The following is a 27957-nucleotide window of genomic DNA, read 5'->3' on the forward strand; positions in this document are numbered from 1 at the left end:
AGTTTTTCAAAATCATGTAACTTGTATGAGTATTGTGAATTCTTTTGATGTCCTGGTTTAGTAGGAGTTTGAAAACCCTTTATGTTACAATTTCTCTTTGGGCTTTTGTTTTCTTCTTTGAGTTATGTTCAGTTTAGTTAGATACATCTATATCATTTGTATCCTCATAGATTCAATGATCTTATTGTGATACGCTATGCATGTCACTTGTTTCCCCATAGGAATTAGTGATTTATGTTGTTATCTTACTGAGCTGTATTTGAAATAAAATTTCATATTTTATTCAGATTATGAGACATCATATCACTTATTTTTCCCATAGGATCCAGTGATTTTGTGGAGTTTTATTTTCTAAATTTTGTTTGTGGTTTATTTATACAACTTACTTAATTAATACAATCCAGGTGGGAGATTGTTGGAATTTTATTATAATCAACATTAATTAATGAGCCCAAGCAAATTAGTCCTTATGATCTTGTGTGGATCGTGATAAGTAGACCACATAAGTAAGCCCAATGAATAGAGACCCAACCCACAACACAGTAGCCGTCGGTTATTTCCTATCTCTTTAACTGACTGAGTCAGAGATAATAGATAATATAATTATTTAATTATTTAATAAGGCGATTACAAATCTGATCAATATAAGTTGATTAGTCGATAACTGAAAATACACGACTCAATTTTTTTTTCTTCTACTCTATAATCTCTGAATTCTTTGAAAACTCTGGAGACCTGTGGGTTGTGCACCTATCTACACTTGAGATAATCGAGATTTCTCAAGCGCTTATGAATTCTTAAGGTACGCATACATTACTTTATTTATTCATTTGACTTGAGATGTACAGAGTTAACAGTTTTTGCCAAAGATGAAACTCAAGATTAACAGTGAATCCATCCGCATTATCGCTCACCAGTTATTTGACTGGTTGCTATGCTGATCTGTTAATATAACTTCTCAAGTTCATGACCTCATATAGCATAAACAATTTGGTGTTTCCAGATCAACTAGTTGCTCTCGCCAAGTTTGACGGAGACGAGATGAGTAATGTGACAACATCCTTCTTGAGAGAACCAGACGAACCAGCAAAAGTGATAGACTGAGAAGATGTCGACATGGGTCAGAGATCAGAGTTGCTCTGATACCTTAAAGTGATTCAGGGAAAAGTAAACAGAGAGAAGGAAGAAGACAAAAGTGTATGAATGATCTAATTGATATTACTTCCATAAAGTACAAAAGTACGCGCGCGCGCGCATAAGACAAAAGCATGCATAGTAAGCTAAGATGTTACAGAAAGTTATAAAATTAGTTAGAAACTAATGCTAACAATAACTTTAATTATTATCTAATACTTTCCTAATCATTTAAGAAATATAACAAATACATGTACTTTACATATCATCTCTAAGCTTGGGACAAAATCCTCAAGTATAATGAAATTGTACATTTAATTCTATTTATTTATGTAAATGACATATCAATGAAACAAGACCATCCATCATAAAAATTTTGAGTCGTTCGATGAAATTCTCAAAGCCCAAGATTTGAGAGCTCATCGTTTTAAAATTCTCAAAGCACATGGTTTGAGAGCACATTATTTTGATAGTTCATTGTTTTGGTCATCAATTGCTTTCTCTACCAAACCTAATCATTCACGTATAAAATTAGCCGAGATATATTGAGCAACAGACTCGCAAATCAATTTTCATATCAAATTTTATTTTCTCTGGCTTCTTGCAAGAAATTGTCCATGAAATTTGATGTAGATAAATGACAAAAGTGACGACAATAGCACCACTGCTTAGAGGGTTTGATGTTAAAAGACAAAAATCAAATCAACTACATACCATAAGGTATGAAAGTAAATGCTTGTCATTAATTGTTTGATAGGATTATCTACTTTTATTTTATTTAAATAATGGTTTTCAAGTTTTTTTTCATGTAAATTTTTAACTAAAGTATACGAATACTTATTGTTGCCATTTTTCCATTTGAATATATTTACATTTGGGTTGTTATTTTTTTCCTCTCAAGGATAGGAAAAGATATCAAAATCACCCATGTCTATTTCTTTCTTTGTTGGGTAAATGTGTATTTTTGCATCTAAAGTATTCTCTAAAGAACACTCAGTATCCTAAACTATTGGTTATAAAACAAAGCATGTATTTTCCAATGAATGGTAAGTTTAGGCTGTTATAAAACCTCTCCCTTCTTGCTAGGTACAAGTGGAAGTAAATTTGACTCATAAGAAGAACATAGTCACTTTTGACAATGTAGCAAAGCATTTGGAGTTTGGAGACAAATGTCTTGAGGTTTATAAATCCTCTAAACAAGCATGTATAACTAATTAAGGAAGTCAATCCTTTCAACACCCATCTTGAGTTCCACAAGGGCAAGAAATTTCATAAGAAGGATAAGAAGAATTGCTCAAATTTCAAGCATGATAAGAAGTCATTCAAGAAAAAAGGCAAGAAGAAAGCTGACCTAAGCTAGTCAAATGCTACACCTGCCAGAAAATGGGCCTTTGCAAAGAATTGTCTTGAGAAAAATAGGCAAGATAAGGTACTAGTGAATTGAGGCAATTCACATATTTTCAAATGTGATTAATACTATTTTTCTAATAGAATATGTTTATTCTTCTTGAATTGTAGACTCAAGCCCCAATGACAAAAATGAACAGAGATTGAGAATCCCTCACAGAGTACTGTAGGTTACTAAATTAAAAGCAAGTGACTTTATATTGGCAACAAAGCAAAAATCTAGGAATTTTCTTTGCATGGTGAAAAAGATCAAAACTCTCTATAATGTCTTTATGATCGTTTTAACTCTAATATTAATGTAAGTAATTGACATGTTAGACTAAGACATGTAAATTAGAAAATAATGAGTATAACTAGCTAAATCAGAAATGCTAGGCTTAATTTCTAATATGAAAATGTCCTTATGCAAGAACTATCTAGCTAATAAAGCAACGAGAAAACCTTTCAGATAAGGGAACTAAAGTAAGTATTGATTATAATTCTTCCATTTTAGTTTATGTGATGTATGAGTGTGAGGGCAAATCACAAGTTTGGTAATTAACCAATAATTATTTGTGATATGGTCATGTATACGTGATTTCACAAAGCTGAATCTTTTAGGTGCTTTAGATGGTACCTAAGTGAGGTACAAAATCAAACGATCAAATAGTTAAACTTTTAGAATGTTTGCTAACTGATTGAGGTCATGAATATTTGTTTAATCAAAGGAAATAGCTTTGTGGAAAAAAAAATAGGGATAATTAAGTTGTTAAATATCCCAGGCACTTTACAATAGTGTGAAGTCGCTAAAATAAAATACTTATGACATGGTTAAATCAATAATGGCTTACTAATAGCCGCTGTTAGACTCAACCATGTGGCCTCAAAGTTAGTCACATCCACATCTTTTATGTTTTGAAAAAAAAAATGCAAATCAAATGTGAGTATCCTCAGATTATGTGTTAGCAGCATATGTTCATGATAATTCCAACCAATATGGAAAACAAATTTCATAAGGGAAGAAATTTATCTTTATTAAATACTCTATGCAATCAAAGGGTTATGTTTTCATAAGTGAAAACAAAGTTGTAATTGTGAATGAATTTGAATTCAAAGACATCACATTTCTTGATGAATGACTGTTCGAGAAGAAAATTTTTGTACTACATCTCTTCATGAGACATAGAAATAAGGCAATACAGAACAAAATAAAGACCTCAATTATCACAGCATATGTTGATATTTGTAGGAGCTATGAAAGTAATAGAGAGAATGTCCCTAAGAGCTATGAGACCTCAATTCCCCAAATATGTTGTTTAAGTTTTTAACCTATGGTTAGGATTTTAGAATAATAATGTGTCTAGGTTTGTTGATTGACCAAACTCTATCTAGGAAATTGATAATGTGAAGGTTAAGTGATTGTAAAATGGGTTTAGTTAGGCATCATTGAAGTCTGATGAGGTTAACAAAACCAACGAATAAATCAAATTTATATAGTAAAAATGAATTTTCAGGATTTTTGAGTGAGTTGGGTGGGAGGGAAATTATGATTATGGTTAGTGGATTGACAATTAGTGCCCCTTTTGATAAGTCAAGCAATGGAGGTAACAAGAAATTTAAATTCCCTCATATGCTTTTCTAAACATTTTCAGTTATGTGAAAATATGAAATATATGTTAATATATGGATGAAAAATACTATTTTTATGTTTTAGAAAAAATGTTGTAACCACTACGTGAATGATTTGGGGAATATAAAATGTGATTTGACAAATATACATTTGTTTGTGAAATCAATGAGTATAATGATTGAAAAGCATGATTTTAATGGCAATGTGAATACATATATATATATATATATATATATATAAACATCTCTCTCTCTCTCTCTCTGTGTGCACACGTGTGATTGGATATGTGAACATGATGGCATAATCTTAAAATGAAATTGGTGGGAGTTTATCCTAGAAGAAGAAAGTGGTAAAAATAAACAACATAGCATTGTCAACACTTGAGAGTGGCTCCAGTGTTACATAACAGCCATGTTCACCATTCTTTCTAACAGGAGTTTGATGTAATTCCAGCATATAGCCGTATTATTTTCCGATGAAGATTTGGTAAGCAGCAAGGGAAAGAACTCGAGGGTAGCCATTAATTATAACTATATGCATATTGTGTGGAGGATTAGTAAATATTGCCAACTAGGGGACAGTTACGTATTTTACATGTATTTTAGATTATGATTGGATGTATACACATCTACCCATTTTGGGAATTGAGCTCGTGAGGGCTTACGTTGAGGCTAGAAAATATATTGACTGGAATAGATGAATGCGACGATGAGTGCTTGTGTTGAGGCCAGAAAATATATTGACTGGAATAGATGAATGTGACAATGAGTGTAAATGATTGGTTGAGAATTAGGAATGTTAATTGACTCCGACGATGTATGCATAATTCATGGAATGCGATGATTTGTACGAGTGGGTCTAGGTCCTTGGAGTGTCAAAATCACATCGAACCAATGCAACTGATTCATTTAGACTATTGAACTGTATTTTAACACACACACACACACACTCTCTCTCTCTCTCTAAACACACACACACACACACACAAGTTCCTTGAAAAGCTGTCATTTAACCTTTAACGGAACTGATGATAGAAATTTTTAATCCATTCGCAGTCCAAGGAATTTTGCTGAGGCTCTCATGGTTAGTGTTGTGAATACACACACACGCACTAACATCTCCCTGCCAAAAAGATTCAAGGTCCTCAAATCGTTGGATCCCACACTAACTGTTCCGTGGCCGATTACTCTGAGGTCGCTCGGTTTTATGTCAAGGATACTGAATATAACAATCGATGAACCCACAAAAAAAGCACATGCTTGAATTTGTTGATTGCTTCAACCTCCAAGTTGTGATGTATGTATGTACGTACGTACGTATATATACTGAATATAAAGCTTTGACTATTGAGTTCCATGATAAGTTCAGCATTTTATTTTTTAAACACACAAGAATTTTTAGATCAGGATGAGAAGAAATTTTATAAATCCCAATTTTTTTAATTGCATGGCATCATCTGTGCCCTTCAATCAATAAACGATTCAGATCTTCTAACTTCAGAGAAAATTTACTCAACAGACATTTAAAGGATCTTCATACAAAGTAGATTATCCTAATCAATAATGATGTTGGGAGCAATATGTTTTCTGCAATAAAATTGATTTGAGAAGCTTTTCCGCAACTTCATCTACCACAAGCAAAAAATAAAACGAAAGATATTAATTTAAAAATTAAGATATAGACAGTAAATGAGAAAATATAACTAGTTTGATTATCTTTACCACTAGCAGAAGCCATCCTAAAAAATATAATTAATCCTACCAGATAAAACAGATTCAATTCATGAATTCGACATCAACAAGCCAGAGTTCAGCGAAGAGATTCAATACAACTACATATTTTTAATTATTCAGTATAACCAGCCAGTAGGCAGAGTATGCAGGTTAGTCATCAAACTAACTATAATCAAATTTCAAACTAAGCATTCAGTATAACCAGCCAGGAGACTTGCAGTAAACTAAGCATTCAAGCGCTGAGATTTGATAATAATACCTGGAAGTGTGAAGTCTGGAAGTGCAAAGTCGAAGATGAACTATAAGTTCAAGTGAAAAGGCCACGCGAGCCCACATGCAAAGTTGAAGAGACAAAGACGAACTCAAATGAGATCACTCTGAATCAGACAAAGGAGATCACTCAACTCAGACTCAAAGGAGATTAGAAGCCACCATTCCACGAATTGAGTGTATGTTCAATGCTCAAATTGAATTAACCTTATTTATGGTAGGCTTAGTTGGACAAGTATAGATCCAAAGCAACAAACACTCAACCCTCTTCATTCCTCAGTATCATCAGATATAACAGATTGCTCAAAATCAGAATCCATAATAACACCGTTCATAATATGCACAACAATCTTCCTTTTCCTAACATCCATTATTTCCGATCGAATCCTGTTCACAACTAGCATTCTATCTTTGGCTTTCGCAATGTATAATTGGAACCCTGATAGAGAATCATAGGACACTAGCTCATCAAAAGCCAAATCAACTGAAGATAGCTCCCGAGGGACAGCTGAAAATCCCATTATGCGAGTGAGAATTGCATAGGTATCGTTAAATTTCTCCGGTACCAAGCTGTCATTCACAGATAAATGTAAATCACGCTTGAAAGCTTCCTCTGAAGGAATAAAAATTGTAAAGGCAAGATCTTGAGGCAACATTTCAACCATCATTTCTCCAAATTTACCTAATTTGAAATTCTGAGGCACTTTCCTGGATTTGAATGCTGGATGGTAAATCCCCATTTCCCTATTTTTAGGTGACGCCTCTGGAAGCTTAAGAACAGTACCGATCACAATCAAAAGGCAACTAACACACACTAGCATGCCCACAAGAGCAAATGAATGCTTTAAAACCAGCCTCCTACTCATTTTCCTTAATAAATTCACGATCTTGCTGTCTTAATGGATGCAATTTTCCTTGATTTTCAGAATGCATGAACAAGAAAACGGAGAATATGAGCTTCAAATGTTGAAGGTGAAGACGACTGGGACTAATTTTAAGCCAAATCACAGTTGTGTCGTGTCTTCGGTGTCAAAGATAATCTATATGAGACCATTAAACTCCGAGTTAGGAAGTAAAAAAAATGCATACTTAGAAATCGAGACTGCATGAATCCTTGAAGAGAAAAATGAGGTCCCATGAGTCCCGTCCGATTCTGGATTGATTGATTCATGAATAGGATGCGTGTAACAATAAACTTACAGCATCCGAAGCGAAAACCAGAGATCGAGCGGAAGCCGCTGCTGGCAAGAAAGAAACAGTATTATATCTCGCTTTCCATTTCTTGGATGTTCGAAGGTCAGTTTTTTGCTAACGTCCAAAAATATGTCCTCTCTCTTGGCCCTAGGTTAATTCAGAGAAAGAAATTTCACAGTCCAACAACCTTCATCTCTGTTGGTGCTAATTTAGGTCTTTGGAGGAAGAAATTGTTGAATGGTGGTATAAAATTTTCAGGGTTTAAATACGGATTCACAAAATCAAAGCTCCCATTGAACAACCCCAATGTTCCAATACGGATTCACAACAACTACATATATATAGAAACACATCAATTCAAGAAAATCCCAAACCTTGATTGGAATTGAATCAAAGCAACAGAAGAAAATTTTACCGAAATGAAGAGAACCAAGGTGACTGATAGTAGATCTGTTGCGTCAAAACGGCGATCTCTGGCTCTCTGCTACCTACGATCTGTTTCCGACGATGGGAAGGAAAGGAACAAAACACAATCGACTTCTTTGCTCTCTTCGGCCTTGCTTAACAAAATTTGAGGATTCCCGAAGCAGAAAGAAGAAGAATTTTATATTATAAATCCCAATTTTATAAATTTATTAAATTATCAGTGTCCTTCGATCAATTCAATATTTAATAGACAGTCCAGATCTTCTAAATTTGGAGAATTTGTTGTAAATATTAAGATATTACGTAACTGTCAATTATTTTACATTCTTTAACTTTTTTATTATTATAATATTTTTTAATTATTATTATCTTATATATTTTATTTATTTTAATTAATATATTTATGTTTATAAGTAGAAAATACATCAATTATATTTTACACATTAAAATAATAAAATTCTCTATTCTATTATTCTTTTAATATAATTTTTTCTCTTCTCTCCTTTTCTTAATTTAACATCACTATATAAGTAACCTTATAATTATTAGATTAGATATTAACACTCATGCCATGAACCTTTAATAAAGATGGAGGTATGCTTCGTTGAATACTAAATAAATCTCTATCACATTGCAGAGAATCATAAAGTTATTCATATAAAAAATATAAGGTGAATTTCAAAGATATTCACATAGAATATAAAGTAAATCATAAAGTTATTTATTTATTATTATGAATACTAAAGTTATCCAAATAAAATATAAAATAAATTCTAAAAATATTCACAAAACTTAAAACTGGATCTTAAAATTATATATCTACATAATATAATATAAATTCTGAAGATATCTATATTCAATTATTTATTTATCATATGTGCATTCAATTTCTTCTTTTTAATTTATTATTTACACATATAATTTATTTATCTATCTACATATATAATTTTTAAAAAAGTAAATCATAAAAATATCTATATTTAAATATTATTTTTATTTATTCAAAAATTTTATAACTGATCAAGAATCGTAACTAGTATATCTCAATTTATTTACTTTATCTGTGATAATCATATCTCAATTTCCTATCTATCATTGTATAATTTGAGATTACCAACGTCTTATTTATATCCATGTGGGTCGTGTTGTTCTCCGTTTTTTTTTTTTTTTTTTGTTAACAATTCTCCGTAATTTCATATATATATATATATATATATATATACACATAATATAAAGCAACGTTTACAAAATTGCAATAGATACATTATCCGTTGATATTTCCTTCTTGTTTATATTTATTATAGACACAATTTTTTTTGGCCAAAATGGTTATGTGTGTGTGGGGGGGTTTGTGTGTGTCTATATATATATATTTTATTTCCTTTTATTTGTTCTTTTTAATACTCTTACAATAAAATTATTAATAGTCATATTATTTTATTTTATAAATGATCAATTTATGATCATGATAAATTATATGACCAAAAGTCATATTTAACTTTATTATTATATAGCTAGAAGCTATATTTAATTTTATTATCACATGATTAGAAGTCATATTTAATTTTATTATTGAAAGGCCAAAATCCTTTTTGTAATTTTGTCATTATATAGCCAAATATTATTTGTGATTTTATGATTAAATAGCCAAAAGCCACATTTGATTTATTTATGATTATATGGCTAAAAATAATAGTTGATTTTGTTGTTATATGGTAAGAAGCCATCTCTGTTTTTATTATAACTATTATGTGAAAGAATAATATTATAAACCTAATGATTTGTATATAAACTTTGTGAAATTTTGATGGGCATCTTGATTATTAATTTAATTATCTCAACTACCATAGCATTGAAACCTAATGATTTGTATATAAACTTTGTGAAATTTTGATGGGCATCTTGATTATTAATTTAATTATCTCAACTACCATAGCATTGAAGGCTAATGTTTCATGAAAAATTATCAAGTTTAAGAGATTATTTTTCTATAATCTTGAATATTATAATCAATAGATTTTGTGTTTAAAAAAATGGCCTACAACCATATAAACACAATGCCTATTGTTTATTAAACTTGAGGAATGCCAATTTAATTTTGAAAGAAAATATCAAAGAATGATTATGCTGGTTTAAAAAAATTTATTTACAAAGTATTACAACCAAATATTCAATTGTTATTGTATTTGCATATTGAAGCAAGCCTTGATGATATGTAAATACTCACAAAAATGAGTAAGTTATTTTTCTCTTCCAATGCATATGCATATTTGAAATTTGAAAACATATTTAATATTAAAATTGTTTTTCTCATGGCATATGAAGATCTATTTGATAACTTTTATATATGTATATGTGCGCGCACATGCAAGATATTATATATATGATGCATTTTGATTAATGACAAAGTTTTTATGAAAATATATCATATTTAGGATTGAAATAAAAGCACTTATTGTAGGCATACAAGCCACACAAGATGTAAAGCAATAAAAATAATGAATATATAAAAGTGATTATATGTGAATAATTTTCATATATTACTTTGTTGAGTGCCTTTTAAGGAAATTTTTGAGTCATTTTAAGAGTTCTTAGAAGATCAATTTTGAAAGAAATTTTGATAAAAACAATCTTTTCTCAAAAGGATTTTCTAAATACACGTATATATATTCTTCAAAGTCTTTATAGTTAACAAGTTGATTTCTAATTAGAATGGTAATATGTAATAAGTTATCATGAAAAATATGATTTGCTAAACACTTATTTTCTATCAAATAAGAATATTTTTCATAAGTGATTTGTTGTCATTAAAAAGGGGAGGTTGTTGGACATAATAACTTATGACATTATGTTTAGTTTTAGTTTTGATGATGACAAATATAAATGATTAACTATACTTATACCTAATTATTTATATATATATAATAGTTAACCATAACTGTGGAACGAGTGCTTTAAAGTATTTTTATTTATATTGGTCCATATTACATGACATTGGAAAAAATGATTTGTGTTCATCAAAGTTATTTTATACTATTATATTTTTTCTTATTTTAAATTGATTTTATATTTAAGAGTGTTCATAGTATCATCATTCGTAACTTGAATATATGCGTGCTGATAATTGAACTAACCATTTTATTCATGACATATCATTTAAGATTGTTCAAAATAAAGAAAAGAGTGAGCATGAAGAAGAAGAAATCAAAGTTATCATTAATATGCATACCACACTCAAGATGAAAGAACATAAAGAGAAGGATAATCGAAGAAGAGCTTTAAAAAAATTATTACATTCATACAAGTTTGAATACACTTTGAAAGTTTTAAACTTAATAGGTATAATATCATTACACTATAAGTCTTTATGTTATACTTATTTTTTAGGATTGTTGGGTATCTTAAGCTCTTAAGCGAAGCAATCTCTTGAATTATTTTTTAGCACAATTGCCCTTCCATTAATATATAGTTTGTTTTCTCATTTGTGCTTATGTGTTATGGTGGGGGCCTATTATCTTCTTACTTAACATCCAACATCTGCCTTGTCTTTGACCTTTTAACATGATTTTTTTAATGAGATTTTTTTTTAAAAAAGAACTCTATAGATGAACCTAGAATCTTGTTTGATGATGGAAATTTTTTTTTTAGTTTTATAACAAGGATTAAGGTGCATTTTTGCCCCTAAAATATTTCTCGAGGAGCACTTAACATCCTAATATTTTTGTTCGAACAATTTTATCGCTAAAGTTATTAAAACAGAGTATTTTTGTCTTTTCTGTCAAAATTTTAATGTTGATATCAAATGTTGACTATTAAAAATATTTGATGGAAAGAAAAAAAAAATCTTCGTTTTAATAATTTTGGAGGCAAAATTGCTCCAACAAAAACATTAGGATGTTAGATGCTTCTCTGAAAATATTTCAAGAGCAAAAATACACCTTAACCTTGTTATAAAGCTAAGGGTTTTTCCTTTTCCATCATCAAACAAGATTTGAGGTTCATCTATAGAGTTCTTTTTTTTTAAAAAAAAATCTCATTAAAAAAATCATGTTAAAAAGTCAAAGACAGTTGGATATTAAGTAAGAAGATAATGGGCCCCCACCATGACACATAAGCACAAAATGAAAAAATAAATTATATATTAATAGAAGGATAATTTTGCTGAAAAACAGTTCAAGAGATTGTCCCATTTAAAAATTTAAAGTGCGTAACATTCTTAAAAAATAAGTATATAAGTAAAATTAGACATTAACTCTATTAGAGAAATATGATGTTATAGCTCACGATGACTTAGAGCTTCTAAAATGTTTCAATTTTCCCCATACAAGTCTCCCATTCTAGTTTTCTTGTGCCTCCCTTAATATTAGTAGTACAACGTTCGTAATGTAATATTTTCATTTCATTTTGTTAATATATATAGATTGATCTTTTTTTGAAAAAAAAAACAAAATGTAATTAACATATTATGGCCATAATTGCACTATATATGTTCAAATGAGTCTTTTGATAGGAAGTACTTTGGTCCAAACCATTTAATTTGATGTCTCAAAGCATAATATATGTTCAGCAGCACAAGTTTCAGTCCAAATCAAGTTACTGAATTTTCAGCATTTTTGTTAAGATTTATTCATGTAATATCGTAGTCAAAGTTTCTCGAACAAGTTCGTTCAAAGTCCTTATTTCTTTTAGCTCTTGCTTTTGTGATTAGATCATTTGAAATTTGAAAACGATCTCTCGTAATGTAAACAACTTGCTCTTTTGAAATGAAGCAATTATTAATTTACTTTGTTTCTTGAAATAACTTTTTGATCAATATCTAGTAAACTGCTTTTTGACCGTGTCTTTAAACTTATGAAATCTGGCTGATCATTTGGGGATCATACTAAGCTTGAAGTGTCAACAGTAAAAAATAGAGAAGTTAAAGCATATCACATTTGTCTTAGTGTAATACAAACGCATACAAACGTATATATAGTGAATGAATTTTATATTTATATTCTATATATTAATTTTTTTTTACCTAATATAAGTTATAGTGACCGATGATTTATCATTCAATTCTCGTTATGAAAATTTCATTGTATTTCCACAATTTGTTGTATAGTAAAATATATCATCCAAAAAATAAAAATATAAATTATTTATAATGATAAAAATGATATAAAGTTATATAATAAAGTGAAATTATCTATTAATTAATAAATATAACATAATTTTTAAAATTTTAAATAAAAAATAAATAAAAATTATTTCATAAAGATATAATGTTAATTGTTTTAATTTATAAAATTTAATTAAAGATTAAAATAAAATAAAATAAAATATAATTGTTTTCCAATTATGTATTATTACGCGTCAGCTATTAATGCCCTCTTGTCCAGTTAGCTCTCCGTGTTTCTGCCTTGTCTCTCTTCCTCACGCCTCAAACCCAAATCAAACGTTCAAATCCATCTCTTTCTGTCATTATTCTTTCTTGCAATCAACCTATACCTACTGTGCATGAACGAATCTTAGAGAGAGAAAGAGAGGAGCGAGGGACGAAAGGTATTTTCCATTTCTGTTTCGTAATTCTGTAAATTTTGGGCTAGGATCTAGGGCTGTATTCAGTTCCCCAATCAGTTATTCCTTTTCTCTTTTCATTTCATTCCTTTTTCTCATTTCTGCCACCTTGTTCTTCATTTTTGTTTCATATTTTGGTTTTAATTTGATCATTTGGTATCTGATGTCTTCAAGCTAAAGTTGGTTTTTTAATTTTCGTGCTTAGTCATGTGAATTTTGAATCTTTTTATATTCTTTGGGCATTTTGCTTCTGTTTGTTTATTTGGAAGAATTTTTTTCTTCCCCAGTAATATGTTTTCTTGTGGTTTCATCTATAGTTTGTTTTCAATTTTATGTTTTTCCTTTTGATGGCCGGCGAGATTCTCATCATCGTCATCATTTGGTGATAATTAATTATGACGTTTTCCTGTATTTAATTGCTCATCTGAGTTGTACACGTCTGACGAGAAATTTTCATATTTTATCAGCTTTTTCTGTAAAAAGGTTTTTGTATTGTGAAGTTCGACTTCTGTGAATTCCTTCGTCCAATATCCCTATCTGGAATCCTTTAAGTGATGAATGATTTTAGTCAATGTAAGATTTTGAGGTAGTTCTGTGCATGCATATCTCATTCTGCATTCTATATGATTGATAGTGGATGTTGAGTTCGACTTGATATCTTTCAAACCAAGTGGGGGTTCTCGTAAATGGAAAACGCCACACGAGAGAGCTATTTCCTATTTGGGCCTGACCATGTTTAAATGTGGATTAGTTGATAGTAAATTGTATTCTTGTATGAACTTTTTGGGCAGTGGACCCTCTTTTTTGTATTTTTTAATTCTATATTAAAACAGTTCGAAAGTTATAAGATAACACAGACAAGGGATGAACATGGAATTTAGAAAAGATGTGTCTTCTTTGTAAATATTAAAATCTTTATGATGTAGGTGGTAGATCAAGTTTAGGGTTTGAACTGTGAAGATCATCCTGTTTTAAAAGCCAAAGAGCCATTACATGCGGAAGACAATCTTCATCATTAAAGATTACATTTATGAAGCAATTATGGTCAAATAAGTAGTAGATACATCTTAGTTTGTATCCCTTTTATTATTGGTAGTGGATATATTATACTTGATTTGTTCAGTTCCCTAGTGATTTTCCAAGATTGATTGATTATTTATCCATAATGCCATTGTTCTTTGGTATTTATACATTTCCCCCCTTTTGTTTTGCTCTCAACCCTCTATAGGCACATGCTTCTCTTCCTTGTGACTTTGCCTCAATAATATAACTTCTAAAGACATTATATTTGAGGAAGAGGACAAGGATGCGTCGGTGGCTTTGTTGTTCTCGTCATGTGGAAGATTCTTACCCGCCACATGAAAGTGAGCATCTGAAAAGCCCTTATGGAGATGGTAAGTTTCTGTAGACCTCGCTGTGTAACTTTGATAGCAATTTGTTTGGTGCAAGAAATGGAAAAATGGAGGGTAATAGATTGTATTCCAGAACAGAACATCTGATGGCTTTTTCTGTCAAAGCATTTCAATTCTACTAGTTGTATATGCTACACTTGATTAAGGGTTGTACTTGAATGTTTGTAAAAGAAGGATGTGGTAGCATGGGCATGATTAGTTCTTTGTAATTTGTGCAGTACCTTGTAACTCAATGATATTGGCCTGTGAGTAATGATATATATATTTTTTTTCAAGATGGTATTATTGCCGCTCTATCATCATTTGCCTTGAGTACCCTTATTTAAAATTTCAAATTTATTCACGTCCTTTTCCATAATTTGACAGTTACAAGCACTTTTTCCCCTGAAATATTTATCAAAAAAAAACTGGGTCTCAAATATTGATAACAGCAGTCACCAAATGATTCTACCAAACACAGATTGCTTCTCTCTCCATCACTTCATTTTGAAATTTCATTTGAAAAGTAAAGTTGTGCCAAAATAATTATCAATCATGTGGGGTACCCTTCTTTTGTTTAGGCGATTTATTTTTCCTTAATATTACATTATAATGAATTGATTTTTCTCATATTGCTTATTGCTTTAAAACAAAGTCATGTATTAGGAATGAAAGGCATCGATAGAATATTTAATTACAAAGTATCCTGGATTCTTTTACTGTTTAGGGTCTTGTTTTCTGTCCCTCATATCTTTTGACTTAATTATGTACATTACGGGTTAGTCCAAATCATTTTTTTGTGCAGAGTTCAGTATCTAAGGTAGCAGTTTTTTTTTTCCCCTTGTAAAGATTCCTCACATTGTATTTTATGCATTTTAGATGACCAAAGAGACTCAAGAATGTCAGCCCCTGTCAAACGTGAAGCACCAAAGTCTGCACCACCACCTATTGAAGTACCACCACTATCTTTAGAAGAGCTAAAGGAAAAGACTGACAACTTTGGGTCAAAGGCTTTGATTGGTGAAGGATCTTATGGAAGAGTGTATTATGCAACCTTAAATAATGGAAAAGCTGTTGCTGTGAAAAAGCTAGATGTTTCGTCTGAAGATGAATCAAATGTTGAGTTTTTGAGCCAGGTATGTGTTAGCTTATGATTTTCACTTTCAGGTGCTCGTTATTCTTTTTCTTTTTTTCTTCTGTCCTCCTTTATGTTTACTGTCAATTTTTCATTGTTAGCTTTCATATTTGATGTTCCTTATTATAGGTTTCCATGGTCTCAAGATTGAAGCATGAGAATTTTGTTGAGTTGCTTGGTTACTGTGTTGAGGGAAATATGCGTGTACTGGCATATGAGTTTGCAACTATGGGCTCACTTCATGACATATTGCACGGTATGTATGGTTTGGTTTCTTATAATCAGTATTTTATTGGAAGCCCGGATCCCATATTTATTTATTTTTTCATCTACTTGAATCTCATCATTTAAGTTTTAATTAGTTGAAATGTAAGATTAATTTAGGCGGTTGATAGGGGTTCTTGTAATAATAGCTAGTGCTATGTAGTTAGCTTCATTTATTTGGATATCCTCTACAAATATACAAATAGGCATGCACTACCTCTGCTATAGGATATTTGCTATCAGCTAGTGTTGGTTCAAAATTTAGGACACTTTGCAAAAAGTCAATAGTTTTAAATTCTTCTTTTCTGCAAATGCCCTTATTAATTGTATTATAGAGAGAGATTATATAAGAAAGAATTTGAAGGTAATTAAGATTGTTATTAATTGGGGGGTAATCTTAGAAAGTAGGGATAATTTTTTATCATTTCAATGATTCAATCCATCCACTTTTAACTACTTCTCTTGGTTCATGTGAAGTAATTACAAGTATCCTATATTTTGGACTGCAAGGAGTATGTTATTATGTCCTTCTTTGAAATTCACATATATATTTTATTGTCAAACAATGAAATTTTTAAATGGTATTAGAGCCATGGGACCTAATCTTTCCAAATGTCCAAAATCTAGCTCAGGAGAAAACGTTATGGTGGTTCTAACTGAGCCTTGTCTAGTTTCTGGACAACAAAAATAAGTGGAGAATTAATTTCAAGATTTGTATCGCTTTTATCCAGTTTACCTTGCAATTCGTATCTTATTCATGTTGCTAAGTTTTACGTTGCTGGCTGTCTTGGGATTTGGATGCATTAAGGTAATTTGCAATGATAGAGGTTCATGAGCTATATCTCCTTGATGGAGCTGGGATTCTGGAATAATTGATTCATGCTACTAATGCTACTCCTCTTTAGTGAAACCGCGCTGTGGCACTAGGTCAGGGCAGCCCAAATTTCTTTTCTATCTTTCTTTTATCCTTTTCTTTTTCTTTTTCTTTTCTTCTGTTTTGTTTTTGATTACTAGGGCCCCAACTTTCAGTACATGAAATGAGTATATTCAGAATTATGCAAAAACAAATAATATTATTTTCCAATGTGAAGTATCCCAACTTTCCAAGCACACGAAAATTTCTATCCTTCACACGAAGACATACCCCTTTGGTTTAATTCATTTTAATTTATATGGGACCAGATGGTTTATTACCTTTGATAATAATACAAGACTTTAGACTTACCTTGGTTTACCTCATGAGGGAGAAATAGAGAACACCAGATTTTCAAACAATTCACTGCCTTTGATCTAAAACAATTTCAAGCTAAAAGACTCCAAGGTCTGGCAATGTTAAAGATTGTATCAGCAAACCTTGTTGACCGTCTTACCTAGCAAGGGATTGTCCGCTGAAGTTTGTGTTGATACCCCCACCAACAAAATGAAGTGGTTTAGTGAAAAGATACTCCTAGATCTCTAATGATTATCACCAATGTTCTTAAATACTGTTGGGGACAGGCCATTCTCACTAGTCACTGGCATATACCTTGTCAATAGAATGTCATGTAAAACCATAGAATTCTAAACTCCTTATTAGAAACTTATTACAGCCCAGCCCAAAATATTAAGAAACTACAGAGTAATGAATGCAAAGAAGACAATGAACGGGGAAATACTCAGGTTTTGCTATTAATGCTTGAAGAACCAAATTAGCATTACAAAAGGAGCAGTAGTGATTCTGGCCAAAACCCTGTTCCCACTACACCATACAAGGAAAATAAAACAGAACAGAACAAGAAGGTTGTTTGCTGTTGTTTGAGGGACCAGTACTCTTTTCGCTGCTTTCTAATGTCACAAAAACATAACTGAGAGCACCCAAAACCAGATACAAAGTATTAGCAGCAGCCAAAAATTGACTCACATGGCTAGCCTGAGTCTAAAGCCACTCTATTGTATTATTGCCTATCCCTTGTAACCTAGACCTGTAGGATAATGACCTGAACCTGTCACATCTTTCTGCCCTAACCCTTGTTTTTCCTTCATTTCCTTTTATATGTTTGAGTAAAACCAGCAGCTATATCAAAACTCCTTACATTTCTTCAAACTATTCAAACATTGAAGAAATACTATATAAAATTGTGTAACAATTATATTTAACAGATGATTACATTAAATCATTGTAGAATGTTCACCAAAATTTGACATGATGGTAAAATTTCTAGTTTGGTTTTGTTTATTGATGACATTGTTGTTACAAATGATTAAATTGATGACATGATAGAGCCCTCTACTCTAACAAGCTTAAAACAAGCAAAAACCAGAAAATAGGCTACAAATGGGACTGAAAATACTGTTGCTGAATAATTAAGTTGGATTACAAGGGAAATAATGTGTAATGACTCAAGTCAATCCTATATCCCTCATACATCCTGATACAGAGGTTACAAAAACATAACAAAATACAAGGACAAAACAAAATACACAGACAAGGCAGTGCTTCTGGCTTTCAAGAGGCCCATCTCTCCCAATCCTCACTTTTCTTCAAAAGACTGAACTCCTCTCTCTCTGGCTGAATCAGAGAATCTAAAACCCAAGAAGTTATGAAATCACTGCCACTACCCTTAGCTGCATCTAATCCCTACTCCTGTAACACTTCTTTCCCCTTACGGCCACAACCCATTGATAGAAAATATGGCAGATGTTATTCTAGAAAGAAATAATTGTTTTTTTGCATTATTTAGTATTTTGTAAGTTTCCTTATAAGGAAGGAAATCTGACTTGCTTTTGCTTTTATTCTTTATATATTTTAATTTGCAAGTTGGTTGAGCTTGCTTAAGGGGAAGGAAAGCTTAGTCTATAAATAGACTAAGTTATCACTTGTACTGGACGCTTTTGAATGAGGAATGAATATTAGAATCTGAAAGCTCTCTCTTTCTCTCTCCCCTCTTCATCCGCCTCCTTCCCCCTCCACTGCTCTGCCTTCATCTTCTCATTTCTTCTTCTCTCTGTATTCTATCTTTCTCTCCCTCTCTAATCTCGATCTCCCACTCTGTTTCTGCTATGTCTCTCTTTTCCAACTTTGTTCAAATCAATATGAGCGTGTGTGTGTGTGTGTGTTTTGCATCAACTTGGTATCAGAGCAAGGCTTTGAACGTTCCTAGACTGTTTTCGCGGCTGGAGATCAGAGAAAACTCACAGGGAAGCTCAGCATACTCTGTGTTCACGCTGCCAGCGCCCAGAGCCACTTTTGTCGACGTCAGATTCGAAAACGGACGCCACCATTGTGCTCAGGAGGAGAAATCCGCTCAGAACGAGAAAAACCACCTCCGCCTACAGGCACACGCGCCAGAGGAGTTTTTGCTCGTGGTCATCGCACGCCTCACACGCTGTCGCATGCACCGTCCGTATAGTTTCACCAGGACCTGATTTTCAGCGTTTTCTTGCGTTTTCACGAAATTTCTTCAACTCTGAAGAAGCTGAGGGGCACAAGTCATCGTTTAAAACTTATTTGGGGGTAAAACTTTTTGTTTTATGCTCCTAAAGCAACGCTGGTAAGGCTGACGACCCTCTCATTTAACTGGCTTATTTGGTTATTAAAGGGAGGTGTTTTATTCATAGTTAATTCTGAAATTTTTGTTGTGCGGTACTTTAGTTTCTTTGAACAGTGCAATTTTTATTTTTTTTAATCGTGTTTTAATTTAATATTTTGAAATATATATATATATATATATAAAGGAATTTACATTGATCATTATGTTGTTAATTTGTGACTTTTGATAGCAGTATTTGTATAACCTAGGACACCTACCTCACACAATTTGGCCCTATACCTGGGTCCAAAAATTACCCTAGGTTAGTTGAAGTTTCTAACAGTTTTCTTGAAAGGTTTTTAAACCTTTGGAGAGTTCTATGAAGACTTCACTCGAGCTGTTACCTATTTAGCATATGATCCCTGTGAAATTTTTGAATTCTCAGAGGATTAGTGTTGTTAAAAAGGGACTTCACCTATTTAGGTGAGGGCAACTTGGGGGCCTTTCTTCCTTAGATTATTAAATCTACTCCAAACTTGCACTTTACTATACCATTTTTGTCATTTTATGACCATTCGTGATTTATACGATAAGCAAGCTTTATTAGACTAAGAAATTACTACCCTAAAATTTGCCACGGCCAATAACTCCCAAATCACCCAAAATCATCTTGAGGAATCTGAAAGGACTCAAAGGGCATATGTGGACCAGCGGCTAGATGAAATTAAATGAACAATAAATTTGAAGAGATAATGGGTGCAATTCAGTTAACATACAGACAAGATACAGGGAAAACAATTAGAGGAGAGTCAAGTCTTAGAAATGAGCAATTCCCAGTCCACAATCAACTTAGAGGTAATTCCCTTAGGATTGGTCATTCTCTAGAGCTATGGGGGAAAGACACAATAGACCATCTCCTTATGAATTTACCAATCATCATTCTGATAACATAGATGATACTTGGGATGGACAGGGGCCTGAAGAACAACATTATAGACCATACCAGCTAGTCCATAGGAATGGTGGAGGAGGCCTTAGAAGGACACATACTGATGACATCACCAAAAAGGTTAAAGTTGAAGCTCCTGAGTTTGATGGATGATTGAATCCTAGTGCGTTCCTAGATTGGTTAGCCAGTATGGAAGATTATTTTGAATGGTATGACATGAGAGATATTCAACGAGTTCGGTTTACGAAGAGGAAGCTCGTGGGATTTGCTAGAAAATATTGGAAAAATGTCCAAAGGAACATTGAGCAACAAGGTTATCCACTGATTGAGACGTGGGACGAAATGAAGGCAAGCTGAAAGAAAAATATGTGCCAACTCATTATAAGAGTCAACTGTATGACAAATACCTTAATTTGAGGCAAGTCTCCACAGCTTCAGAGCATATTTCCCGATTCGATAACCTTATGATTAGATGTGACGTGAATGAAGAGGAATGGCACACCATTACCAAGTTTGGTAATGGACTCAAGCCATATATACAGAAGGAACTCAAGTTAAACTTTTCAGAGTCTCTCGAAGAAGCTTATCATAAGACTTTGGAAGTAGAGTCTCTGTCACAGTACTCGTTTGCAAAGCGTATCAACATGCAGAGCAATTAGTTTAGACAAGCACGAACTTCTAGTTTGTCTGAATGACCAACAAGAGCACTTACATCTAGGCCTAGCTCGTCTTTTACACCTATTCAAGCAATTGGGTTGAAGGGTAATACTTCTAAGCCTAGTGAGGCTATAGTTCCTGCTTGCTACCCTAACAATTCTTTTGTCGAGTGTTTTTGCTGTCACTCAAAGGGACACATTGCGTCGAAATGCCCATAGCATACTCCAGTTATTGACTAACAATGTGAGGGTGAGGAAGACAATGCAAATGCTGATATTGTCATAGATCTGATTGAGTGTCCTTCAGATGTCAATGAGGACATCATCATTGATGAACATAGGTGTGAGACATGTCGAGTTGGAGTTATGCGATGCATTCTATCTATCCCTCTGCCTGGTGATTCATGGAAGTGAACAAGTATTTTCCACACTTTTGTGAAGTGTGGAGATAAAGCTTGCAAATTATTGATTGATGGAGGGAGTTCTAGAAATGTTATTTCTCGTCAAGGAGTAGCCCGACTCGGCCTCAAGACAGAACCTCACCCAGAATCTTTTCGTGTTGCATGGGTCGACAAGACTTTACCAGTCACCCAACAGTGTCGCGTTCCTCTTCACTTAGGTGACTATAAAGAAGAGATTATTTGTGATGTTCTTCCAATGGATGTTGCTCACATTTTACTTGGTCGACCATGGCTTTATGATCACAATGTTATGAATCATGGTCGTGAGAATACCTATGTGTTTAAGCATGGAGGCAAGACAATCCTGTTATGTCCTGCTAAGCCTGACAACGAAGGCAAATGCTCAAGTAAATCAAAAGGCACATAACCCAAAACTCACAACTTGCATCTTCTGATAGAAAAACAATTTGTACAAGAAAGGAAAGAAAGTACGATTGTGTTTGTTTTGGTATTCAAGATCTCACAACGAATTGCTACTACTTCAGAAATGCCAGAAAAGGTGCAACAGCTCTTACAACAATTCCGGGATATCACTCCAGATGAGCTTCCATCTGAATTACCACCAATGAGAGATATCCAACATGCAATTGATTTCATTCCAGGTTCACACCTCCCTAATCTACCGTACTACAGGATGAACCCTAAAGATAGGGCAGAGCTTAACCGACAAGTCAATGGATTGCTTGAAAGGGGTTATATCTAGCATAGTATGAGTCCTTGTGCAGTACTTGCTCTTTTAGTCCCAAAGAAAGACGGCTCTTGGAGAATGTGTGTAGACAGCAGAGCCATCAATAAGATCACCATCAAGTATAGGTTTCCCATTCCTAGACTTGATGACATGCTTGATTTAGTGTCTGGATCTAGTTGGTTTTCAAAGATTGACCTCAGAAGTGGTTATCATCAGATCAAGATTAGACCTGGAGATGAGTGGAAGACTGCTTTTAAAATGCAAGATGGGTTGTTTGAATGGCTTGTCATGCCTTTTGGGTTATCAAATGTCCCAAGTACATTCATGAGAGTAATGACTCACCTCCTTCGCTCATACTTAGGAAAATTTTTGGTGGTATACTTTGATGACATACTAGTTTTTAGCAAGTGAAAAGAAGAACACTTGGAACATCTCGAGTTAATTTTTCTCACTTGCGTCGAGAACAGTTTTATATTAACTTGCCTAAGTGTTCATTTCTTCAAAATCAAGTCATCTTCCTGGGTTTTATAGTTTACGAAAGGGGTTTAGTAGCTGACCTTGAGCAAGTCCAAGCCATTCGAGAATGGCCTAAGCCACAATCTCTCCATGAAGTACAAAGTTTTCATGGCCTTGCTTCTTTCTATAGACGCTTCATTTGAAACTTAAGTACCATTATGGCTCCTATCACTGATTGCTTAAAACAAGATAAGTTCTAGTGGACTTCTACAGCTTTCATGGCTTTCCAAGATATTAAGAAGAAGCTTTCTCAAGCTCCAGTCTTGTCTTTACCGGATTTTACAAAGTGTTTTGAAGTTGCTTGTGATGTGTCTGGGACAGGAATCGGAGATGTACTAAGCCAAGAAGGTCACCTTGTGGCTTTCTTTAGCGAAAAGCTTAATGATGCCCAACAAAAGTATTCTACTTATGACAAGGAATTTTATGTGATTGTGAGATCCCTTGAGCATTAAAAGTACTATTTTCTTTCGTAGCAATTTGTTCCTTACACTGATCATCAGGCGCTTAGGTTTATCAACTTAGCGGCACTTAAATGCTAAACATGCTAAATGGGTTGAGTATATTCAGTGATTCACTTTTGTGGTCAAGCATCGTTCAGGAACAGAAAATACAGTGGCTGACGCCCTGAGCCGACGGATCAACTTGTTGCACACTATGAGTGTTAGTGTTGGTTTTGAAAACTTGAAGGAAGACTATGCTTCATGTCCAGATTTTGGATAATATACCAAGAAGTTTGTAGTGGTAACTGTCATGAGCATGTTGATTTCATCCTTAAAGATGGTCATCTCTTTCGTGGAAGCAAGCTGTGCATCCCACATACTTCTATGCGAGATTTTCTTATATAGGAGTTACACGCTGGAGGTTTAGCTGGTCATTTCGGGGTTAATAAGACAATGGCATTAGTTAAAGATAGGTTCTACTGGCCTTCACTCAAGCGTGATGTAGCTCGCATAGTGTCTCAATGTCGGAATTGTCAAACTTCTAAAGCTAGGGGACAGAATACCGGTTGGTATGTTCCTTTGCCGATTCTCGAGGCATCTTAGAAAGACTTGAGTATGGATTTTGTCTTAGGATTGCCTTGCACAGCTAGAGGTCATGACTTTGTATTAGTTGTTGTGGACAGGTTTTCAAAGTTGGCTCACTTTATTCCTTGTAGCAAAACTACGGATGCTTTACAGCTGGCAAAGTTGTTATTTAAGGAGATTGTGCATCTGCATGGGTTACTTATCAATATTGTATCCGATAGGGATGTTAAGCTTGTTAGTTACTTTTGGAAGACCCTATGAAAACTTTTTGGTACCCAATTGAAGTTCTCTTCTGCTTTCCATCCCCAAATTAATGGGCAAACTGAAGTCACTAATCGTAGTTTGGGTAATTTGCTTCGGAGTTTAGTTGGAGATAGGCCGAAGAACTGGGATTTGGTTCTACCCATTGCAGAGTTTGCATATAATAATTCAGTGAATAGGTCTATAGGCATGAGTCCCTTCCAGATTGTTCAAGGTTTTAATCTTAAACAGCCTGTTCACCTCCTGCCAATCCCGTTGACATTTCGCATCTCTGAATCTGCAAAATCCTTTGCCAATCGCCTTCATGAATTACATGTTAAAATTAGTCGCACATTAGTGACGAGTAATGATCAATATAAAGTATTTGCTAATACGCATCGCCAATTTCAAAGCTTCAATATAGGTGATTGTGTTATGGCTCGCATTTGTCCAGAATGTTACCCTAAACACACTTTTAAAAAGTTGTATGCTTGAGCTTTGGGACCTTTTTGCATAACAAAGAAATTAGGACCTAATGCTTATTTTTTAGAATTACCTTCTGATTTGGCCGTAAGTCTAGTTTTTAACGTGGAGGATCTTATGCTTTATTGGGGAACTTTGGAACCTTCCCCTTTGCTTTCTGATGATTCTGCAGGTACTTAGCCTTCACAGGTGCCAATTCCATCATTGCCTGCTGTCTCACCATCAGTTGACGAAATTGAGACCATTATGGATGATCAAATGGTCTTTACCTCTAAAGGGCCCCTCCGTCGTTATTTGGTTTGTTGTAGAGGTCGATTTGATGAAGATGTCACCTGGATTTCAGAAGATGAATTCCAACAACTTAATCCGGCCTTGCTAGAAGCCTAACAACTCTCTACCTCTCCGGAGGAGAGTTCTTTGCAGCAGGGAGAATTGATAGAAAATATGGCAGATGTTATTTTAGGAAGAAATAATTGTTTTTTTGCATTATTTAGTATTTTGTAAGTTTCCTTCTAAGGAAGGAAATCTGACTTACTTTTGCTTTTACTCCTTATATATTTTAATTTGCAAGTTGTTGGGCTTGCTTAAGGGGAAGGAAAGCTTAGTTTATAAATAGATTAAGTTATCACTTGTACTGGATACTTTTGAATGAGGAATGAATATTAGAATCTGAAAGCTCTCACTTTCTCTCTCCCCTCTTCGTCTGCCGCCTTCTCCCTCCACTACTCTGCCTTCATCTTCTCATTTCTTCTTCTCTCTGTATTCTGTCTTTCTCTCCCCCTCTGTTCTTGATCTCCCACTTTGTTTCTGCTATATCTCTCTTTTCCAACTCTGTTCAAATTAATATGAGCGTGTGTGCGTGTGTTTTGCATCACCCATAGTATAATCTTTGACCCAGCGGATTTTGTTTTGCCCCCATCTATCTTTTTCTTCTTAATTTGCTCTTATAGCCATAGCCACTGATCAGCTCTATCATGAAACAAGGAGGCTAAAGTGTCCTCTTGGCTGAGAATTTGGAACTAAGGTTTAGGAATGATGCAAATAGGAGTCTTGAGGTTTATATATGCATTTTGTGTCGGTTCAGTTACTGATAGGAGATCTACCAAGTTATTGCATATTTGTGTGGCAACCTTAGTAATGTGGAAAAGTAAAAAGCCAATCTGTTGTGTTTAGGAGTAGTACTGATGTTTAGGAGTAGTACTGAAGAAGAGTTTAAGGCCCTTTCCACAAGGTGTTTGTGAAAGAATTTGGTCCAAAGACTTATCAGAGAATTTGGAATCACCATAGAGGTATGTGTTAGTATTTATGGCAACAATTCTGCTACCAACACTGAGAAATCTATTCATTATGAGAAGATAAAGAACGTGGAGATTGATTGCCGGTTCATCAAAGAAAAGTTGGAATCTCGTGTAAATGAAAGTTAATATTTGTAATTATTTAGGTAGTTTATATGTGTTCACCTTGTAATAATCACCAGTGATTTGCAGTTAGCTTCACGTATTATGACATCCACTATAAATAAGCATGAATACCCTTCTTTTAAATTCAGATCAATGCATTATCCTCTAACATTTGAAATTCTTACTATGTATAAGAAATTATTTCAATGATTTTGATAGCTTGTGCGCTACAGGTAGAAAGGGAGTTCAGGGGGCACAACCGGGGCCAACTCTTGACTGGATGCAGCGGGTTAGAATTGCAGTGGATGCAGCCAAAGGATTGGAATATTTGCATGAGAAAGTTCAACCATCAATTATACATAGAGATATAAGATCGAGCAACGTGCTTATTTTTGAAGATTACAAGGCAAAGGTAGCTGATTTTAACCTTTCCAATCAGGCACCTGACATGGCTGCACGTCTTCATTCTACTCGAGTTTTGGGAACCTTTGGTTATCATGCCCCAGAGTAAATTTCTGAACCTGCAAGATTTTTCTTTCTGTATCTGTATTACCAGCATGTTGTTGGATTCATGGATATGTATGATGTATTAAAAGAAGGAATAGTTATATGTTTTAGGGCCTTGTGTATGTTATGGTCTTTTTTGTTTTATTGGTTCTCCGTTCTTAGCATCCATTGTCCTGTCCAAATTACAGGTACGCAATGACTGGCCAATTGACACAAAAAAGTGATGTCTACAGTTTTGGTGTTGTTCTTCTTGAGCTTCTCACAGGAAGAAAACCTGTTGATCATACCATGCCTCGTGGACAGCAGAGTCTTGTTACATGGGTGAGTGAACTTCAAGGTTTACTGTGCGCAGGCAAGCATGAAGCATATGTTATATTTATAATGCTGTTCAAGGTTTACTTGTTGATAAACTAATTTAGAATGTTACGTAACTAATTTTTTTAATTAAAGTTTGGGTTTCTTGTACTTCAAATGAACAAGTTTGAGCATACTAGAGCTTGTCTTCGATTACAGCCCCTTTTTTCCCCAAAAGGGGGGGAACGTAGGAAACCAGTTTGCTGTTATCTGTGTCGATGGTTTTGATTTGGATTTCCAAGTGTTGATGTAGATATTTTTTCCGCAGGCTACACCAAGACTGAGTGAAGATAAAGTTAAACAATGTGTGGACCCAAAATTGAAGGGAGAATACCCCCCCAAAGGGGTCGCTAAGGTCCCCCCCCCCTCTCCTGTCTCTCCTGTCTTAACACTCTTTGGGTCTTGAGGTTGGAACTTAAGGCTGACCATGCTTAATTTTGACTATGTAGCTCGCGGCGGTTGCAGCACTGTGTGTGCAGTACGAATCTGAGTTTAGGCCGAACATGAGCATCGTTGTTAAAGCCCTTCAACCACTTCTGAAAACTCCTCCTGCCCCAGAATCTTGAAGCAAAGAAGCTTTAGCAAATGCAATCTCTCCTCTTGGGGTTCTGCTTTTGTGCACAGTTTGATTTCTACAACTTCGTGATTACTCCAGATACTGCAAATATATATCTATATCTATTTATATATATATATATATATAATATTTTTTTTATCCCATGAGTTTGAATTTGTAGGGTTGGGTTGGCCTGTTTTACATCTCTGCTAGATTTCCATGTATTTCTCCTGGTCATGAAACTTGAGAGCTGACGTTTATAGATACAAAATGCTGAGAACAGGTTTGGGTTTTGTGGTAGAATTGCCTCTAAATCTTGATGTACTTCTCATTCAAGGATGATCCACCCCTTGTTCTTCTTTATCATTTCAATTATTACCATGTTATAATTTTTTTAGCCCTCATGAATTCTGTAGTTTTTACTAGAACTAGTGGGGGGCCCCTAACTATGCAATAATCAGAATTTGATTCATGTGCCTGTGCATTCATTT

The 27957-nt window shown here is 33.8% G+C and overlaps 2 protein-coding genes and 1 long non-coding RNA gene across 7 annotated transcripts; 2 read left to right on the forward strand and 1 right to left on the reverse strand.

The window, feature by feature from the left end:
* Window positions 1-588: 588 nt before the first annotated feature.
* LOC129320133 (uncharacterized) lies at window positions 589-7925 on the reverse strand. 4 transcript variants are annotated; one of them, XM_054965350.1, is made up of 3 exons: window positions 7763-7925; window positions 6143-7391; window positions 5569-5777 (listed from the first exon to the last, which is right to left on the reverse strand). In XM_054965350.1, exon 2 carries the CDS (start codon window positions 7017-7019, stop codon window positions 6423-6425), a length of 597 nt encoding a protein of 198 aa, XP_054821325.1. In that variant the 5' UTR covers window positions 7020-7391; window positions 7763-7925; the 3' UTR covers window positions 5569-5777; window positions 6143-6422. The 4 variants fall into 4 exon arrangements, with proteins under 4 accessions (XP_054821324.1, XP_054821323.1, XP_054821325.1 ...); XM_054965347.1 differs by having other exon boundaries at window positions 6143-7678; XM_054965349.1 differs by lacking the exon at window positions 5569-5777 and adding an exon at window positions 589-1100 and having other exon boundaries at window positions 6143-7925.
* Window positions 7926-13160: 5235 nt separating this feature from the next.
* LOC129320132 (PTI1-like tyrosine-protein kinase 3) lies at window positions 13161-27938 on the forward strand. 2 transcript variants are annotated; one of them, XM_054965345.1, is made up of 8 exons: window positions 13161-13317; window positions 14561-14726; window positions 15603-15859; window positions 15988-16114; window positions 26283-26556; window positions 26745-26877; window positions 27179-27265; window positions 27360-27938. In XM_054965345.1, the coding sequence occupies exons 2-8, from the start codon at window positions 14639-14641 to the stop codon at window positions 27474-27476; spliced, it is 1083 nt and encodes a 360-aa protein (XP_054821320.1). In that variant the 5' UTR covers window positions 13161-13317; window positions 14561-14638; the 3' UTR covers window positions 27477-27938. The 2 variants fall into 2 exon arrangements, with proteins under 2 accessions (XP_054821320.1, XP_054821321.1); XM_054965346.1 differs by having other exon boundaries at window positions 13177-13391.
* On the forward strand, window positions 16135-25317 carry LOC129320134 (uncharacterized). The gene is made up of 2 exons (XR_008595678.1): window positions 16135-19652; window positions 24822-25317. It is a non-coding gene; the product is annotated as an uncharacterized LOC129320134 (long non-coding RNA).
* Window positions 27939-27957: the final 19 nt, after the last annotated feature.

This window comes from Prosopis cineraria, unplaced genomic scaffold (assembly GCF_029017545.1).
Source record: "Prosopis cineraria cultivar Desert tree isolate PC_DT_omini unplaced genomic scaffold, ASM2901754v1 PC9, whole genome shotgun sequence".
In the NCBI taxonomy this organism is placed as follows: Eukaryota; Viridiplantae; Streptophyta; class Magnoliopsida; order Fabales; family Fabaceae; genus Prosopis; species Prosopis cineraria.